Here is a 19,517-nt window from a genome sequence, read left to right as displayed (position 1 = left end):
TTTGATTTTACTTTTAACTATTCATTTACTTTTGAGATAGTGCTTCACTCTGTAGCCCAGTCTGGCCCAGAACTTACCTTGTAACCTGCTACGCTCTCCGGTCGAGTCAACTGGACAGGCCGAAAGGCTTAAAAGTCACTCATGAGGCAAAAGGGCTTCAAGGAAGCTCTCCTCCTGCAGTCTAGCGTTCCCTACCCATACAGTAATTTTTCATTCCCGAGTTCCATTCCTGAGTTAGTCTAGTGTATGGATCCACGTGCTCTCTTTCAATATTTTCCTATCATAAGTGCCTTTTAAGATTGAATTCTGACATAGCTAAACCAGTGTTCCAACAGTCCTAGTTCGTCCTTAGCAAGACCTTGGGCTTGGATTTCAGTACTGCCCCTGGTATTACACTATCTCTTTGAGTAAAAGTTAGGTCACTGCCCTTCACAGGAATCTACCATCACCAAGGAAGAAAGAAGTTTCTGACCATAGGGGAAACCAGAATAGATGCTTAGAATTATAGCTGAGTTACACCTATTTACAGGAATTTACTATGGTTTAGGAAGCAGATCAGAGTATTGCATTATTCATGAGATGGTTAGCTAGAACGGAACTCCCTAGTTAGAACCATGACTTGGGTGTGAAAGCCCTTGCCCTAGGAGTGAAAAGTTCTCACACCTGGCTTCTATGACTATAGCTGACCTTAGATAGAGCTGACTTTGTCTCAGTTATTTTACTGCCCAGTTCCTTCCGATCTTTGTGTTTTCATTCCTCTGTTCTGTGTAAGAATCATTAAGCATCCGGTTACCTCATTTGTACCTTGCGGGTATGTCACCCAACTTCTTTATTGTCTTCTGTATAAAAAGTCTGAAGCTCAAATTGTAAAATTACATTTAGATTCTACACACGAACTCTCCTGTGTGTGCCTGTTTGTCACTCATTCATCCACGCTTTGCCCACCCGCGTCGAGAGACCCCGTTCCATGCAGACACGGGGACCCAGAGGGTCTGCGGCAGTAACCCAAGTTGGCCTAGAACTCTATAGCCCAGGCTATTCTCTATCTCTTTTTTTTTTTAAATTTATTTATTTATTATATGTAAGTACACTGTAGCTATCTTCAGACACTCCAGAAGAGGGCGCCAGATCTCGTTACGGATGGTTGTTAGCCACCATGTGGTTGCTGGGATTTGAACTCTGGACCTTTGGAAGAGCAGTCGGGTGCTCTTACCCACTGAGCCATCTCACCAGCCCCGCTATTCTCTATCTCAAGGTGATCCTTTTGCCCTAGCCTCCAGAGTACTATTATAAAAAGCATGAGCTACCATGCCTGGCTTACATTATTTCAGGTGTGAATCTATTCCTGTGTAGGCATACTCTGGTTTTTTGAGACAGGATTACTTTTGTAGCCCTAGCTGCCCTGGATCTCTGTAGACCAGCCTGGCCTCGAACTCAGAAATTTGCCTGCCTCTACCTCCTGAGTTTTGGGATTAAAGGCTTGCACCACCATTATCCAAAGTCATGCTGTTTAATCACTGAGTGCCCAGAGTCTTTCCCTGTTGTGAGATATGTATGGTTTCATCGTGGAACACTCAGAGGGTGCACAGTCGGCTTTTCCATGGTAGGGCTAGTCCAACTCTACACCCTAGAATCTTTGAATTAGAAAGATCTTGATTTTCTTTTCAAAGAGAGGCTCTTCTAGTCCAGCTCTCCTCCATCCTGCTATGTAGCCAAGGATAACCTTAAAATCTTGGCATTCCTCCTTCTACTCCCTTAAATTCTTATCTCAGGCTGCACTGTGGCTTTAACAAGGCTAAAGCCTTACCTAACCTTAAGCTGGTCAACTAACTTGTCTTTCATTCCAAAGTTTTTGTTTTATTTAAATAGAATATCTTCATTTATTCTACAACAGTTTTATGCATATTAATGCTGTATCCTTCTCACTTTTCCCAGGAACCCAGCAATTCCCAATTTGCCTCTACTTTGTGTCTTTGACTTTTTTTTTTTTTTTTTTTTTTTGAGACAGGGTTTCTCTGTAGCCCTGGCTGTCCCGGAACTCACTTTGTAGACCAGGCTGGCCTCGAACTCAGAAATCTGCCTGCCTTTTCCTCCCGAGTGCTGGGATCAAAGTCGTGTGCCACCACGCCCAGCGACTTTTTTTTTTTAAAACCAGAGTCCAGATTGGTACTGCCTGTTGGAATGTTCACTGACTGTGTAGGCAACCATGGCTGCAGGGAGTTCGTGAGTGCAGTAGCCAGGGCGTGTCTGGCAGACAGCATTTCACAGCACCCAGGCTCTTGTCCTTTACCTTCCTCTTCCACCCATCCCTGAGCCTGGGCTGCGGTGTGATCTAGATGTCCCACCTAGGGGGAGCATTCCTAATAGTTGTTTGCTCTTGGCACTTTTGTAATGTGTCTCCTCATTACCTGCTGATCACTGCAGAGAGAAGGAAACCTTTCTGGCTAAGGCTGAGAGTGGGCAGCACTCAGCTATGTGTATAATCACGAATATTTAAAAAGTACCTTGATTGCACAACCATTTAGCTCAGCAAGTGTGGTAGGCTTCTTCCTGGGTCTTTGACTTTTATTAGACGGCTAGGAAAACAACAGTCTGGTAAAACCTGTAGTTGGTAGTCCCAGAGTTCTTAGCTGCAGCTGACTGCATTGTCCTCCAACACGATGAATTAGTTCTCAACTGTCTAGGCATAGGTAACTACGAGGCATTGGTATCAACTAGTGAGGCCATCAGCTGGGCGTGGTGGCACATGCTTTTAATACCAGCACTCAGGAGGCAGAGGCAGGCAGATTTCTGAGTTCGAGGCCAGCCAGCTCTACAAAAGAGTTCCAGGAGAAGTCCTGTCTCGAAAACCAAAAACAAAATGAAAACTAGTGAGGCCATCAGTGGCCTGGAGATGACTTCAGATCAATGGGAGGAAGCTTGGGTTTGGTAGGAGGTGCTGTGAAATAGTTTCGTTTCTGAGCCCAGACATAAAGAGGGATTGGTAAAGTTAGAAATTAAACATTGTTTCACTTAGGATTCTTAAATCAAGACCTCTATTCATTGGTAATCCAAGTTGAAAAGGCCTGTGGTGACGCAGGCTCTTCCCACAGTGGAAGGCTCTTATCTTCCAGCATCCAACCATTGACTGATCCCTCCCTGTTGGACCAAGTTCTTTAAGTTCTAGCAAGTGCTTAGTCAGTGTCTACTATGGGTTCAGACTTGGGTCAGAGAAATGGGGGTGTGGGTGGGGGGGAAGTCCTGGATTTATAGATCTGGCGAGAGAGACCATACATTAGAACTGCCAACAACACTAATTGGAGAAAAAAAATATAGTCAGGGGTCAAGGAAAGGACACAGGTGGTTAAAGAAAGTTCATAGATATGGGTCTTGGAGCTGGATATATGACAAGAATAATTATAAACAGAAGAAGAAAGCTTGTATGTATTGGCTTGCTGTTCATTAACCATCAATGCATACAATTATTTAATTCTTGAGAAAATGCCACGAGGTATGCATTATTAGATTTATTAATAGATACAGACACTGGAATGTGGTTCTTGCCCAGGGTCATACACTGGCTAGTCTCAGAGTTGACTGGGATGCCACCCTGTTTGATCTGGCTCAAGTGAATTCTTGAACCAATGAGCTGTCTGTCATCTGAGACTTGAGAAGGTTTTATTTTGAAGTAGTGAAGAGGGTCAGAACAATTAAATGACACAGGTCAAATAATGTGTCTGGATTCTCACACATCGGTTCTCAGAGCAGATGTCTTCCAATGAGGAGTTGGTAGAGATGAAAATATGTATACCCCTTTTAAAAGACTCTTCAAATGAAAATTTCCATGTTGTCATAATATGTTAATAACTAGGAGGTAAAATGAGATAATGTAAAACTCCACCTTGAATGTCAAGTTGAGTGTATTATCCTTAATATTCAGTTGTTACATGAAGGGGGTGGGAGCAGATGAGGAGGTCAGGCAAGTTGAGAACTACGTCTTCAAAGCCATTGGGATTTCTGTGGACCCTTTTCGTTTTTAGAATATAAAGCTTTATTTTCTTTAAGCTTAAACTTTTTATGTGTGTGTGCGTTTTGTCTGCATGTGTGTCTGCACCATGTGCATGCCTGGTGCCTGTGGAAGCCAGAAGTTGGTGTCAGATGCCCTGGAACTGGGCTTACAGGGATTCGTGAGCTGGTTGTAAGCTGGGAATTAAGGCTGGGCCCTCTACTGGAGCTGTCTGTGCTCTTAAATGCAGAGCTCTCTCCAGGCCTTCTCCCCCTCCCACCCCGTCCCCCTCCCGACCCAGTTCCTTATTATGGCAAAATATATATGAAGCAGACAACTTACTAATCTTAAGGTACTCTCAATTTAAGTGAGGAGTCAAGATACTCATAAAAATTATCTAGAGAGCCGGGCGGTGGTGGCGCACACCTTTGATCCCAGCACTTGGGAGGCAGAGGCAAGCGAATTTCTGAGTTCGAGGCCAGCCTGGTCTACAGAGTGAGTTCCAGGACAGCCAGGGCTACACAGAGAAACCCTGTCTTGAAAACCAAAAAAAAAAAAAAAAAAAAATTATCTAGAAAATAGAAGATATCTTGTCATCTACCAACAAGAGAATAGCTTAGCTCTCCATGCTGTGCTCCCAGGGTGGAATGGTATTCAGCTACCAAAAACAAAACAAAACAAAACAATTGATCTATAACATGTGTTAACCTAAAAAATGTACTTAATGAAAAGCCAGGTGCACGGAATATACACCATGTGATCTCCATTTTTAATACCGTGTAACCTGCAGTGCTAATCCATAACAAACCAACAAAACCCCAGGTGTTTTGGGGGTTGGAGTGGGAGCTGAGAGGATGAAGGTTCTGAGACACTGAGAGAACTGGGTGTGGCCACACACCCATAATCCCAGCACTGAGAAAGCTGAAGCACAGGGATTGTTGAGAGCTGAAGGCCAACTTGGTTTATAGAGTGAGACAGATCTCAGAGAGATGTCGTGGGGAGGTCAGAGGAAGAGGAAAGGGAGGAGAGGAGAAGGCACCAACAGGTTGGCCTTGTCCACGACATCAGGCTGTTGATGCTGGATTCTCACCCCTGGCCTTGGCCAGTGAGTGAGCATGTCTTCATAGCATTTCTGCCCCTGCTCCTGTTTTCAGAGGTTGGAAAGCAGAACCAGACCCAGCAGGCTTGAGGCTCTGCTTCTTTCTGTTCTTAAATGTGGCACTATCTGTGTTCTTCTCTCCAGGAGATCGGGTTGCCATCGAGCCTGGCGTTCCCCGAGAAGTAGATGAGTACTGCAAGATTGGCCGGTACAACCTGACGCCAACTATCTTCTTCTGTGCCACGCCCCCGGATGATGGGAACCTCTGCCGCTTCTACAAGCACAATGCTGACTTCTGCTACAAGTTAGTGCCCAAAGCCTCACTATAACCCCTGGGAGGCCTTTCTTTTTAGTTGGTTGGTGATTTTTCTTCTAGTTCCTTACAGCAAGCAACTTTTTTAACATACATGCATGCATGCATACATACATATGTACATACATGGGGGGAGAGACTCACTATATAGTTACGACTAGCCCCAAACTCAGAGAGATATGTAGTTCAGTATAACTAGTCTCAGACTTGGAGATCTGCCTGTTTCATGTACCACCACCTGCAGCATAGCAATACTTTTAATTATAAAACATTAAAGGCAGGCCTTTCTCTTCTTGGGGGCATTGAGGGAAGATAGCCAGCCTGGGATTCAGTCTGACTCACAGTGATCTTTCAGTTTAACTTCCCATTATCTGCACCAGTAATAAAACAATCATCACCAAAATCACTTACCTCTTGCAGCCATTCTTGTTATAATCAAGTCCACTGAAAGCACAGAAAGGAAAGCCATAGCTAGGTGTGGTATCACATTCCTTTAATCCCAGCACTCTGGAGGCAGAGGGAGGCTTAGTCTATATGTAGGTAGTTCAGGCCAGCCAGAGTCACATATGGAGAACCTGCTGGTGCAGGGAATGAGTTGTCCTGGGACGCTAAGTCCATTCCCTCCTTGTGTCTTTGGGGAGATGATATGACCTTCTGCGTCTGTTAACCAACAGAAGGCGGGATTAGGCAGTGCATGGGAGGTTATTATTATTACTTCATATATGTGTGTATATAGTCAGGCTTTGCAAGCCTAGTGAATGATGAATAGCAACAGGGTGAGACCCATTGTAGTTGTGTGCTAGGCTTAACTGAAGCAGAAGGAGAAAGCTAACGAACCAAGGCACACCTCACAGCCAGGGTGCAAACCGCCCTTCCCTTGCCTGGAACATTCTTGGTCAAAAAGATACACTTGAGAGAAAAGCAAGGTGCCACATATTGTATCTCGGAACCCTAGGTGGCTGGCATGCCATTCCCTTTACCAACCCAAGTTTTCTTCCAGTCCAGCCTGATCCCAGAGGCAGCTGTCAGCCAGTATGTGGCTTGTGTGACAGAGGCTGAATGTGTCAGGGGCTGGGGATGATCTGCTGGAGCTAATTGAGTTTTTTTTTTCTAATTTTTCCCCTTTTTATTTGGTTTCTCCTCCTCTTCTTCCTCCTTTCTTCGACAAGATCTTACCATACAGTCCAGGCTGGCCTGTAACTGATTATGTCGTCCAGGCCAACATCACACTCATGATGACCCTTCTGCTTTGGCTGCTCAGATTGCTGAGGTTACAGGCATGCACACACAGCTGGCCAGATCTGAGATTTTCTAGTACTCCCTGAAAATTCAGAGAAGAGACAAGCTAGAGATCTTGTGGTGGTGACTGAGGTCAGCATCCGAGACTGCTCTAGAAGAATGCAGGCTATACGGGTTGGGTATGCCTGGCAGAACCCTCAGACTGCGGTCCCTTCCTTCCACCCTCACCTTGGCCTCATTTCTTTTTGGTGTCCTTATGCTACAGAGGTTGGAGAGAGGGGAGAAAAACTTAGCTAGAGCCAATCCTCGCTCTGTGAAGCGGCGGGATGTTGTGTCTGTGAATGTATGTGGTGGAAAGGGGAACTAAGTAAATACTGCGTAGTGGGGAGCCAGCAGGAATGGAATATGAGCCCCAGAGCTGCCTGTGCCCCAAGGCAGGCCAAGCGAGGATAATCAGGACTCCTTGGCTTGAGCCTGGAAATCTTGTCACAGCTTTGGTTTTTGTCTCCTGAAGAATAAAGTGAAAATAAAGCCTGCCCTGCCCTGCTGGTAGTGTCATCCTGTGGACTAGGTGAGAGAGCATCCTTCTTGCCAAGCCTCCCACAAACACTCACTGTCACCATCACGGAATTGTGGGTGCGGTTAAGATGCCAGTGGGCTCAGAAGAGAAATGGAGAACCTAGTGGCAAAGATGATTCAGTGTTCAGTCAGCTCTGTGGAACAGTTCCCACTTCCATCTCAGCCAGTCATGGGGCAGCTAGGGATACAGCTAGGGATGGGGGTGGGTAACAGGGATGCTCACCATTAACTCACTGCTTGGCAGAGTGCATGTTAGAAAGCCAGCCATAGTGTGGACCGCTGCTTATGTGCAGGGGTGGCTTCCTGGGTTCAGTCCCTAGCACTGTTTGAGCCTCACTTTGAACTTCTGAGATAAGCCATTTAACTCTTGCAGCCTAATTTCTTGGGGGGTGGGGAAGAGTGTTATGGGGTAATAGCAACTACACCGAATCATTCTAACAGTGTTATGAGCAAACATATATAATGTGCTCACTTACACATTGCTGTACACGTAAGTCAGGGCTTAAATGTTAATTGATGGTGTAGTGACCTTAGGCAAATACAGTGTAATATCAATGACAGTATTAGAGTAGTATTACTGTGGAATGGCAGTGTAGAATTAATAGGATCATCAGTACCCTGATAGAGTCAGAGACCCTAACTGTGGATGTGGTTTACTTCTTAGGCTTCCTGACAGTGTCACTTTTGAAGAAGGGGCCCTGATTGAACCTCTCTCTGTGGGGATCTATGCCTGCCGTCGAGGTTCAGTTTCCCTGGGGAACAAGGTCCTTGTGTGTGGCGCTGGTAAGAAGCAGAGGGCTCATGGCTGTGTATTCACTGTACAGGAATGTGGGGATCCCTCCCTTCTCTCATTCCTTCTCTAAGAGCTGGGTTTGATGCTAGATGCTTTCTGGGAAGGAGAGGGTTAGCTAGTCTAGTTCAGTGATCAGCACTGGGCTAAATAAAAGAAATGTCCTAGGGGATGTGTTGGCCTGCATCTGTATCTTGCGCATCTGCTTCTTCGCACCTGGAGGCTGAGGAAGAAGAATTTCTGTGTACCCCGGGCCAGTCTGAGGTACACAGTGAGACCCTATCTCAAAAAGGCCAAAGAAATGAATAAATGTCTCTGGGCATGGTAGCAACTGACATTGGATTTCACAGGGAATATAACTCTTTATCATTTTAGCAATAAATAAATCTTGCAATAAATATTGAACCCTTGATATAGCTAGTATTATTAGCTTGATATAAGCTAGTATATGATATTTGCGGTAGTAAAGGGAAGAACTTGGAAGTCACACAAGAGAAATGACAGGCTTGCCCCTCTGCAAAGGAAGTAGGTAGGCCCTGGTCACAGGAGGGAGTCAGACACACACACACACACACACACACACACACACACACACACACACAAGTTCATTCACAGCTCATTACTCATGAGCATGAGGCAGCCACTGTTAATATTTTTGGTACCGAATCAGTTAGCTTTAGTTCTGTAGTTTTTTGTTTTTAAGTGTTTTGCTTTGTTTTTAGCGGTCTAGCTGGGTAATCGATTTGCTTTCAATTCATGATGCTCCTGCATCAGCTGCCTAGCCAGCACAGAAATTCTCCTTCCCTGGCAAGGCTTCCCATGTGGCTTAAGACTTTAAAAAATAGAGTCTTGCTAATGTAGCTTAGGCTACCCTTGAATTTACAATCTTGCCCCAGCCTCCTGGTGGCTGGGATTACAGGGTTTAGGCCACAGAGGCCTATGCTCCCCTAAGCAAAAAAAGAAAACTCTCTGGGCTCAGCTGGTGAAGGTAACTACCACCAAATGTGATGCTGAGCTCAATTCTGGACACCCACACAAAGAAAGAACCAAGTTCTGCAAATTGTCTTCTGACCACCACATGTGTGCCATGATGTGTACATGTGCATAGACACTGTAAATAAATGCAACAAGAAAACCGTGATTCTGTAGATATTTTTAAGTCAGTAGCTGTAAAGTTATTGCATAATAGTCTCTAAGACATTTTAGGTATTCCTAGTGTTTTACTTTCTGGGGAAATACACAAAGTTGTTTTCATGGGGTGATGTACAAAAACCAAACTCAGAAAGTATTCCTTATTGCCTCATGTGGAGCTTTGTCTTATGTTAAAACCACAGTGCCATCTAGCAAGCAAATACCAAGGCAGTGGGTGGGACAACCCAGGGACCCACCTCAAGGAAGAGGGATGCTTGGAAAATGCGACTCACTCTGGGGAGGGGGTGGTATGTTCTTCTGAAATCAGGGTCAGGGAAACACAACTAGACCTTCTGGAGCCTAGTCTCTGGTGCTTTTCAATTCTCTCCAGCAGTGCCTAAGAGAAAGGAAACTTTCTAACTCTGAAGAGTGAGGAGCGGACCAGAATTTACTGCTAGGAAAATGTTTTAGCAAGAGAACAATTCTTCATTTGTGCACATCTGTGTTCATGAAGAGCTGTAAAAATCTTAGCGTGTGCCAGGCAATTGCATAGACACTAGCAACACATGCACAAATGCACACGTGCACATGCACAAAATATAGTCTCTATCTGGGGCTCAGGCAGGGAAAAAGTTGATGCTTTTATTAACACACATACTTCTCCATTCTCTGCTTTGTCTAGGGCCAGTTGGGATGGTCACTTTGCTTGTGGCCAAAGCAATGGGAGCTGCTCAAGTTGTGGTGACTGGTAAGATGGGTTTCTTTTCGTTTTCTTTCTTTCTTCCTCTTCCTCTTATTCCTCCTCCTCCTCTTCTTTTGGTTTCTTTGTATAGCCCTGGCTATCCCTTGAACTTGATCTGTAGACCAAGCTGACCTTGAACTTAGAGATCGGTCTACCTCTGCCTTCTGAGCACTGGGATTAAAGGCATGGCTACCACATCTGGTGGTAAGAAGGTTTTCTTCTGTTTGAGAGGGAAACAGCTGGCCTCATTCTCTGCTCTTGCTTAGAAAGGAAATGCCTTACTTCAAGTTTCAGAAGACAAGAGTCTAAGATTAAGTCATCTTATTAGTTTGGTCTCTCATGAAGGCCCCATGGTAGATGGCACTATAATGACAGGAGCATGTGTTGAAAATGGGACACCAGATAGATCCAGACCCTGGCACTCTCAGAAGAACACTGGTCCCTTTCCTGGGCAGTGGCCCACTGCACAGGTCCCTGCTCTTAAAGGTTTTACTCCCTCAGATCTCCGTGCTGCAGATCAAACCTTGTGTGAACCTTTAAGGGAGAAACCACAGCATGCTCTGAAGTGCAGGTGTCTAAAAGAGCTTCTGCCTGCTGTGTCCTGGGTTCTAGAACTGAAAAGCCTGCCCAGGACTGACCAACTCAGGGCTCAGAAGTAGTGGCTTTTGTGAAAGGAGAAGGTAGCTGTTGTAGAGAGGAAAATGTTGTCCCTCACTCTACCTTCTTAATGCTAAGAGGAGGTCCATGCTTGATCTCTCTGACTACACTTAGAAGGTGAAAATGGTGCATGTGTGTGTGTGTGTGTGCGTGCAGCTATGTAGGACGGTTGTGTGTATGAGGCTGGGTAGAGGTGTTTGTGTATGTAAATGGTGTCTATGAATGTGTGCACATGTGAAGCACATAGTAGGCAGTGTGTAGGGGTGGGGTATGTTAAGCTCGGCAGCTTCACCCCTGCACTGAAGATTGCTGTGTCAGGACTTTTCCGTCCATTTTTGTTTCTTCCTAGTTGGTTACCCATTTGAAATAACTTGTGCTTCCTTTAGATCTATCTGCTTCTCGGTTGACCAAAGCCAAGGAAGTTGGAGCAGACTTTACCATCCAGGTTGGCAAAGAGACCCCTCAGGAAATTGCCAGTAAGGTGGAAAGCCTGCTGGGGAGCAAGCCGGAAGTTACCATTGAGTGCACAGGAGCCGAGTCCTCTGTCCAGACGGGCATCTATGTGAGTGAGCCGAGGACAGCTTGCCAGTGTGCAGTTTAGGGGTGGAGGTGGTGTAGATAGGAAGGGGTCAGCAGGGGGGATATTCTGCCATCAAGCCCCGCCAGGCTGCTGTCCGACCTCCAAGCTGAATCAGCCAACCCCTCTGCACTCCATTTCTCTACCTTTTGTGTGGACTTAAGTTGAGTCCTCATTGAGTCCTAATGGGGTTCAAATGTGAAAAGCAGACACCCACGCCCCTTCAGGATGGGGTTGCTGTGAGTGTCGCACAAGTATTTGGGAAGCTGAGTCATCAACAGGATAAACGGAACTGTGCCTTAGTAGTGGGAAATACCTGTATTGTTTTATTGAGGAAAACTAGTCTTTGAGTCACTGATACAAAGCCACAGTTAATAATTCAGTCACAAAGGTGAGATAAATTTTTCAAGGCCGAAGTTGGTAACTGAGGTGCTGTCTTCCAGAAGTAGGAGCAGATAAGCTGCTCATGCCTGATTTACCCCTCAAGGTCTCACCCCACTAGTAACAGAGGGAGTTGGGGTGGGGGAAGGTGTGGCGGTGATAGAGCAAAGTACAAGGAAAGGAGGAAAAATGAACCTTCCCGGATGTCAGCCCTCTCTGGCCCTGTGAGTGCAATGCCTCTGCGCCTCAGTAAGTTCTGAAATCAGGTTTCCATGGGAAGAGTCCTGGAGGCTGCTTCCAGGTTCTCAGGTTCTAAGTGCCTGGAGTCAGGACCAAGCCCTGTTTGGCCCTACTGCCTAAGCTTTACTCACCGAGGGGAAGGAGCGGAGAAGCAGCTGTGGCTGGGAGGAGCAACTGCTGCTACCTTGAGGACCCCACTGGGCCATGGGGGAGGCTGACACCTCTAGCTGTGACACGCCCACCTCTAGCTGTATAACTCAAATGGCATTGTTGTGTCTCTTTTCTACCAAGACGCTTAGTGTCACAGAGGTAACAGGAAGGATAACATGAACACATGTCCTGTCTTCCAAGTTTCTTCTAGAGTCAATAAACCCTCTGCTTCACCTTCATAGACAATGGTCGCCACATGGGACCTCAGGATGATGAGTCTACTCTCAGGTGTAGTCTCTGGGTACCTCCTGGGTACCAGGCTTTGTTTTAGACACATTGCCAGTTATGGCAGCAAGGAAGTTGTATGTGCCATCTGCAGGTGACTAGCAGGCCAATGATGCCACACCACAGAGGGGGTAGTGAGACTTAATGCACGTGACTGTCCTTCCTCTTCCACCCTGATACTTGAGGACAGATGTTACCTTCCATAGTTGATACTGCAGGCCAGTTGCCAGGCAACCTGAGGATGGCATAGAGGTGAACGTGATCTGAGTTACTCCCCGGGCATGACTCATGTCCTCCTGACATGGTTATGGAGCCTTCACGCAGAAGGTACGGCCACCCCTGCAATGGGTGCAGCAGGCAGGAGCACCAAATACAGACCTACTACCGCCTTCTTGCCTGGGAGGTGACTGTTGTGGATGTAGGTGCCCTTGGTTGGGCACCAACCACACCCACAGTGGGCTGGTAATCTAAGCATTCTTTGGCCTGTGGCTAGCATACTGTTGGCCCTTGCTACTTGGAACAGCCAGCAGGCTCTTCCTCATTGTCTAGGAGGGCAATTCCCAAGTGGGGAAACCATTTTCCTGGAAAAGTCCATTAAGAGTTTTCTGTGACTCAGCTCACAGCTCTGACCCGTCACTGATCCCCAAGAGAGGGACACTGGTGTTTTTTCCTTTGCACATATATTCCTGAGTGGTTTGTAAGAATTTCTGCACTTTAATGAAAACAGAAGACAGCCAAATGTTGAGTGCACATACACGCTGTGTTATTCACGAGGTACTACGTTCAGGGTTGTGCTGCTCAGAGTCACCTCTCTCTCATCTGGGCACCGCAGGCCTCTCCCCATGACGTTTCTTCAGCCTCCCTCAGAAGGGCTGGCTGTGCGCACTCCTGTAGCTCTTCTTCTGTAGCCTTCAAAATGGTATAAGAGCTGCTGCCATGTCTGAGTGACTTGTCCATTTTCCTGTGGCAGGGACCACAGCATGCATGGGGCCAGCACTATTCCAGGGCATCCATGGCGGGTTTTCTTCCTCCTCCCACGTGCTCCAAGGACAGAGTGATTCTCTGGAGTTTAATTTCATGATCTTAGCAGGCACTGGATCTCCAGATAAAAATTTAGGGAAGGGGCTGGTGAGATGGCTCAGTGGGTAAGAGCACCTGACTGCTCTTCCGAAGGTCCAGAGTTCAAATCCCAGCAACCACATGGTGGCTCACAACCATCCGCAACGAGATCTGGCACCCTCTTCTGGAGTGTCTGAAGACAGCTACAGTGTACTTACATATAATAAATAAATAAATCTTTAAAAAAAAAATTTAGGGAAGACAAAAATCCATTATGCCCAGTGCCTTTGAGGTGAAAGACAAAATAAGTCCTGTCAGGCTTCGTGGATGAAGCTGTTTTTAAGCCGTGGGTTTCAATAGCCTGTTTGTGTAGTGGTGTGGATAAAGCTGCTGGGCCACAGAATTCAGTCGCCTGCTTTGTGTGGCGGCTGCAGTTCTCTCCCTACTGTAATGAGCTCAGAGTAGTTCTCTATTTTCATTTTTATTTTCTTGAGATATGGGGGTCTCAATTATATAGCCCTGATTATTGACTTGGCCCTCACTCTGTAGCCCACATTGGTCTTGAATTCTGGCAGCCCGGTGCATCAGCCTCCTTGGTGCTGAGTCTGGCACTGAGCCCCCCCAATAACTGACTGTTCCTAGTGTCTCTTCTCCATAAGCCACTCTTACATTTCTGGATCTTCAAAAGATGGTTTTTTACCTGCTGCTCAGTTGGGTTTGCGTGGTGTGCTGAAGTGTAGTTAGTTTGCCACTGTAACAGGAACCACTTGTTACACTAGTCTGCTCTGGACCTCCTGTATATCCCAAGTTTTCCTGTCCTTATTCCTTCCTTAGGCCACTCACTCTGGTGGAACCTTGGTGATTGTGGGAATGGGCGCCGAGATGGTCAGTTTACCCCTGGTGCACGCAGCGGTGCGGGAAGTGGATATCAAAGGCGTGTTTCGATACTGCAACACGTGAGTATGTTTAGGGTGATCGAAGGTGACCATGCCCAAGACAGGTCCCGTGTAGCCTCTGAGACCAGGAGTCTGTGCATATTTATTCATGAGGGCCATTCCCTGACCACATAGGGCTGTTAAGAGAGAGCATGTACTTCTTCCTCAGAGGGAGGACCAGACAGGGAGGGGGCTTGGATTCTGCACTCATTACCCGAGGCCTTCCTCCTCCTTCATTTGCTTAAGACTTGTTTTCTCCTATTTAAAGCGAGTAAGGGATCCGTCTTGGGGAGAGTTGCTCCTCTCCCACCTCGCACATGCTATACTGTGCCCAGTGTGTGCAACAAGGATGCTGTCTCTGGAGCACACTTCTCAGTGATGATGCCTCTTGCTCCATGCCCTCAGCAGAGTGCCCGCTTTACATTCCACTCTGCCATGCCGGGCTGCTACCTGGTGCAAACAGGTTATCTTGGATTTGTCCCAGGCTACCTCCCTGATGCTTAATTGTCTTTCTGTATGGGCATCTACAGTCTAACTTAGGTCTTCATGCCAAAGAACTTGTAGGTTTTATATGGCACACGTCTGTCCTGGGATGAGAAGCTGGAAACATGGATGGCGTGGCTGAAAATAGTCTCCATACCCTCAGACTGCAGCCCACAAGGCTCCTGTCAGAAGCACTGAATTAGAAATAAATATGGTTGAGCAGTTTCTGAGCTTAGTACTTTGGGGGGACCTGACTCTTTTCCTGAAGGTTGTTAATGGAATATTTGTGATCTCTTACAGGTGGCCGATGGCAATTTCCATGCTTGCATCGAAGACGTTGAATGTAAAGCCCTTAGTCACGCACAGATTCCCTCTGGAGAAGGCAGTTGAAGCCTTTGAAACAGCCAAAAAGGGAGTGGGGCTGAAAGTTATGATCAAGTGTGACCCCAACGACCAGAATCCCTAGATGTGAATTGATCTATGCCCTCAGCCCATTCTCTCAGCATCCAAGGGCTAAATGGCTAGAAGGGGAGGCCATAAATGCAGAACTTTCTTTTGAATGGTAAAAATAATAAACTCATAAGCGGAGAGCCTTAGAGGAGTGGGCGTGCCTTAAGGACAGAAGTAGGGACACCTTGAGGGACCTTGTAGCCAGAATGAGATGTTTATACTAAGGAAAGTCTAGCACAAAGAGTCTGGCAGATAGGTCCTGGGAACACACTTTCTCTAGTACCTTCTTTGGGTGAGAAGACAAGCATGCCTTTGTCTATGTTCCACTGTGGTTGCCAGAGAGTGGGGCTGACTTATGAAGAAGAAATGGCTTCATTAACATGGAAGTGGCCCCAGGGCTTAACTTTTGGTCAGCTGTTCAGAGCACAATGTTTCTCTAGTTAAGTGTCATTTATTTGAGGGGGATAAAAGGAACTTGTCTGGACCCAGACAAGGAACTGATCTGGAAGAATAAGATAGATCCCAGATGAGGAAAGTATAAGGGCGCTCGGCTCTGCCCAAAGACTACCTCTGTCTCAGCTACTAAGAATTCTGTCCTTACATTTGCAAAGTGGAGGCCCACCTTCCCAAAACTGCTCATTCATGAGCAGGAGCAGTATCGGTTGCTAGGCAACCAAGATTTTTGTTTTTCCACCCAAAGATCTTAAATCCTGCCTAGAGGGCCACAGGAGGGCTTGCGTTCCCCACTCACAGGATCAGACTCCTCTCCCAGAGTCACTCACAGGCAATTATTTTCCCATTCCACTCAGTTCTGGCTATCAGAAGATGCTCCCTCTCAGCTGGGTGAGGCTGCTGATAATCTGTTGGATGGGTATCACAGTGTCATTTCATCATGGGGCTTTTCTTTATAAGATTTGGGTCCAAATCACACCCTTTGTGATCTTAATCAAGAAATGCACAGTAACTGGTGTAACTTGGGCTGCAGTCTGTAATCCACCTCTTCAGCTATAAGTAGGGGACATGTGAAAAAAAAAAAAAAAAAAAAAGACTCTGCTGGAGAAGATCATGGCCCAGACCTGAGCTTTCTCAAACTGCTTCGCATAATAAACTGTTGATGGTGTCCGACTCCATATGTGGTTTGTGCCTGTTTAAGGAGTAGACTTAAATGGCCTGTTTCACACAAGGAAGAATAACAAAGCTTTAAGCAGGGGACATATTTTCCATACTAAACGTAATCTTAAAAACTGCTAGAGGCCGGGCATGGTGGCGCATGCCTTTAATCCCAGCACTCGGGAGGCAGAGGCAGGTGGATCTCTGAGTTCGAGGCCAGCCTGGTCCACAAAGTGAGTTCCAGGACAGCCAGGGCTACACAGAGAAACCCTGTCTCGAAAAACCAAAAAAAAAAAAAAAAAAAAAAAAAAACTGCTAGAAACATGGCCGATCCGTGAGTATCTTACAGGTGGAGGAAGTAATTCAGGCAAAGCACAGTGCTTTTCTTCCCTGCAGGAGGCAGGCTCAGGAGGTTTTGGTACACATCCCTGCCCACTTGCTCCTCCTTCTGAGCCCTAACTTAGTTACACCAGACTTATCACCGGCTTTCTCTCAAGACTGCTTCCAGCATGGAGATGCTTAAAGTTCCTCTAGTACAGTGGTTCTCAACCTTTGGGTCATAACCTCTTTGAGGTTAACCCCATTGTATACCAGATATTTACATTATTACAACAGAAAAATGACAGCTATGAGGTAGCAACAAAACTTATTATTGGGACTCACCACATCATGGGGAACTGTATTAAAGGATGTGGAAGGTTGAGAAGTGCTCCCCTAGCAGGAATGAGAAAGCCCCTCACCTTGGAAGACTTCTCAGAGATGCCTGAGGCAGGAGAAGACTTCTCTGTTAAACTTCCAAATAAGCATTTGTTCCCTGGTTGTGTTCTCAAGAAAGGAGCCATGGGGGTGGGGGGAGAGAAGAACCATGAACAAAGATGTGTCACTTTGCCTAAGGTTGTGCTCGGGGTGGATCTTCTAAGCATCTCCATTTTCTGGCTGAGTTGGGCTTTTTGAGGCCTCTGAAGTCATGAAGAGTGGGTGGGCTGGCCAGGCATAGTTAAGAGATGGCATGGTGGTATTTGCCTGTAGTTCCAGCACTTAAAGAGCTGAGGTGGGGGAACCTTACTTGAGGCCGGCCTAGTGTACATAGGAGTGAGAATGTTTTAGCAACAAAGCCCCAAATAACTCCACAGATTCTTCCTATGTTCACGTCTCCTTTAGCTTCCACACCTTGGCCTCCTCCGCATCCCAGGACCAAAGAGGCTGGGGTAGGCTGTTCAGTGTGCCACCAGCATAGTTAATTATCCCCGAGTTGCTTGACTTGACCCAGATGCCCTTAGAAGGAGCTGCAGGGAGATGGGAATTCCTTCCCCACCCCCCACCCCCCCAGTACTCAGTGTTGACTGACTTGGTGAATCAGTCCCGGAACCAAGAATATGAATTCCCCTGGAGCTCCCCACCGTTGGAAGGCCTGGTGGCCTCTGTATACGCTCAGCAGGTAGGGCATTCTTTCAGTCAACATGGAGGACCGCACCCAGTTGACACTGCCAGCACTGGGGTGAAGTAGGTAGGGTTAAGGGTTGAGAGCTGAGAAGAGGACCCTGAAGGTGGCAAGGAAGGAGGAGAAAGGCAGCCCTTAGAGCCCCTGAAGAGGCTGATATGATGGTCCCAGCAACTCCATCTTTGGCCACAGCCATATGTAAAGCTGCTTCTGGACTTTCTTTCCTGACTAGCTAGCTCTTTCCAGCCTCTCCTGAGTAGCACAGCCTTTCCTGCTGTTTTGCATAAAGGAGGCTGGTAGCGAAGCCAGAGGTCAAGAGCAGGGGAAACATACAGGATGTGTTTGACTGTTTGCCTTTTCCTCAAAACTGTCCCTGCTCATGATGTCAGCCTAAAGCTCAAAGTTCAGAAACCAAGACAGGGAAGCAATGCTAGGACAGCCAACTAGGTCAGAGGCTGGATGGTGAGCTCAGGCAGGTCTACACCCCTGGTGGCAGACAGTTCCCCTCTGTGTGCCAAATTCAAGAGCTAAGAGAAGACTGGTGGGGAAGCTTGCTAAGAACATGGCCGATGGGATGTGCTTTCCAGACATGTTGATGTTGCCCAGCCCCCACATCATCCGGGTCCAAAGCCTCTGCACCTCACCCTCAGCTTTGAAAGCTCTAGCTGAGTCAGACACTGGCTGGTCTTTCCTTGGCATCTGAGAGTGGGCAAGGGTGTAGTTGGCGTTACCAGCACGGGATTTCTCGGTGCATCCTCCAACCTGAGGAGCTGTTTGTTTCTTGGACACACACGGCCTCTGAGAGGCAGTGTATCATAGCAGATTCATTATAGGGGTGACTGGGATGTTCAGATCCCAGGCAAGCCACCAGCCACTATGACACCAAGTCCCCTCCACTTCCAGCCAGGCTCCATTTCCTCCTCTGCTATCTAACGGGTCATTCTGGAATCTCCAGGTCTCCTCATGCACTGATACATTGTGCCTGGGAAGAAAGACCCCATGGGAACTCTATGTCATGATTAACTGTAAGGGGCCTTCTGACCCCTTCAAGTCCTGTGACTGAACTGAAGGGGTGGCTTGAGGGAGGGAGAGAAGAGGCCCAGGTTGGTGGGGAAGGGGTACCACAGAAATACCTGCTTCGTGGATATCAACTTGTTTTGTGTCTTGGCCTCAGGTTTGCAGTGTGAACCTAAGGGGTCTGCAAAAGCCCAGAGATGAGTGCAGACAGTTTGGGTTCATCACTGCCCTACTGTGGTCTTCCAGTGCTCTTCGTAAGGCGGAAGGCAGAGGCATAACCTGGAAAGGGTAAGGGTTAATCAATCCACTCTCAGGAGGAGGGAACTGTGGGGAGAAGTGGGCCTTTGGGGAGAGTGGCTCTTGTACTTCTGAGGCATGGTGGAAGTAAACCTCCCATGGGCAGCCCAGGCTTCTGTGGGTGATACTGAAATCTCATGGGTTCCTGGACCACAAACTACCAATCCACTGGTCTCTTGCTATGCAGGGCCTCAGCTGTGGGCTTCTGCAGGATGCTGGGAAGGCCACTCTCCGCCTTCTTGAGACAACATTTGAAGCTCACTGGTTTCCCTAGACTACTAGCCAGCAATGCCAGGGATCTGCCCAGCTGCATCTCCCCTGACTTTGGAGTTTCAGAGTCCCACTGCTCTATTTGGCTATTTATATGCTAGATATTGAATTCATGTCCTTATGTTTATGTGGCAAGGAATTTATCAGTTGAGCAATCTCCACAGCCTGGGGAAACGAAGAAAATCTTTGGGGCTCCATGTTATGAACAATGTGAGAGGACTTGTGCCTTAGGAAACCTTTGGGGACTGCTGAGGGTGGGGTCAGGGGTCACTGTTGAGGATGAGTCA

The 19,517-nt window shown here is 47.0% G+C and overlaps 1 protein-coding gene across 1 annotated transcript in view; it reads left to right on the top strand.

Annotated features, from left to right (window-relative positions):
* Nucleotides 1-16,225, top strand: part of Sord (sorbitol dehydrogenase) — a 31,305-nt gene extending 15,080 nt beyond the window's left edge. The window contains exons 4-9 of the mRNA XM_021180392.3: nucleotides 5,229-5,388; nucleotides 7,880-7,998; nucleotides 9,819-9,884; nucleotides 10,922-11,097; nucleotides 14,062-14,183; nucleotides 14,946-16,225. Of these exons, the coding sequence (XP_021036051.1) occupies nucleotides 5,229-5,388; nucleotides 7,880-7,998; nucleotides 9,819-9,884; nucleotides 10,922-11,097; nucleotides 14,062-14,183; nucleotides 14,946-15,111 (809 nt within the window). The 3' untranslated portion in view covers nucleotides 15,112-16,225. The remainder of the gene's footprint in view (nucleotides 1-5,228; nucleotides 5,389-7,879; nucleotides 7,999-9,818; nucleotides 9,885-10,921; nucleotides 11,098-14,061; nucleotides 14,184-14,945) is intronic.
* The last annotated feature ends 3,292 nt before the right edge of the window (nucleotides 16,226-19,517 follow it).

Source organism: Mus caroli, unplaced genomic scaffold (assembly GCF_978045245.1).
Source record: "Mus caroli unplaced genomic scaffold, Mus_caroli_1 scaffold_2, whole genome shotgun sequence".
NCBI lineage: Eukaryota > Metazoa > Chordata > Mammalia > Rodentia > Muridae > Mus > Mus caroli.
Note: the sequence above shows the minus strand (reverse complement) of the source record. Positions and strands in the feature narration are given on the sequence as shown.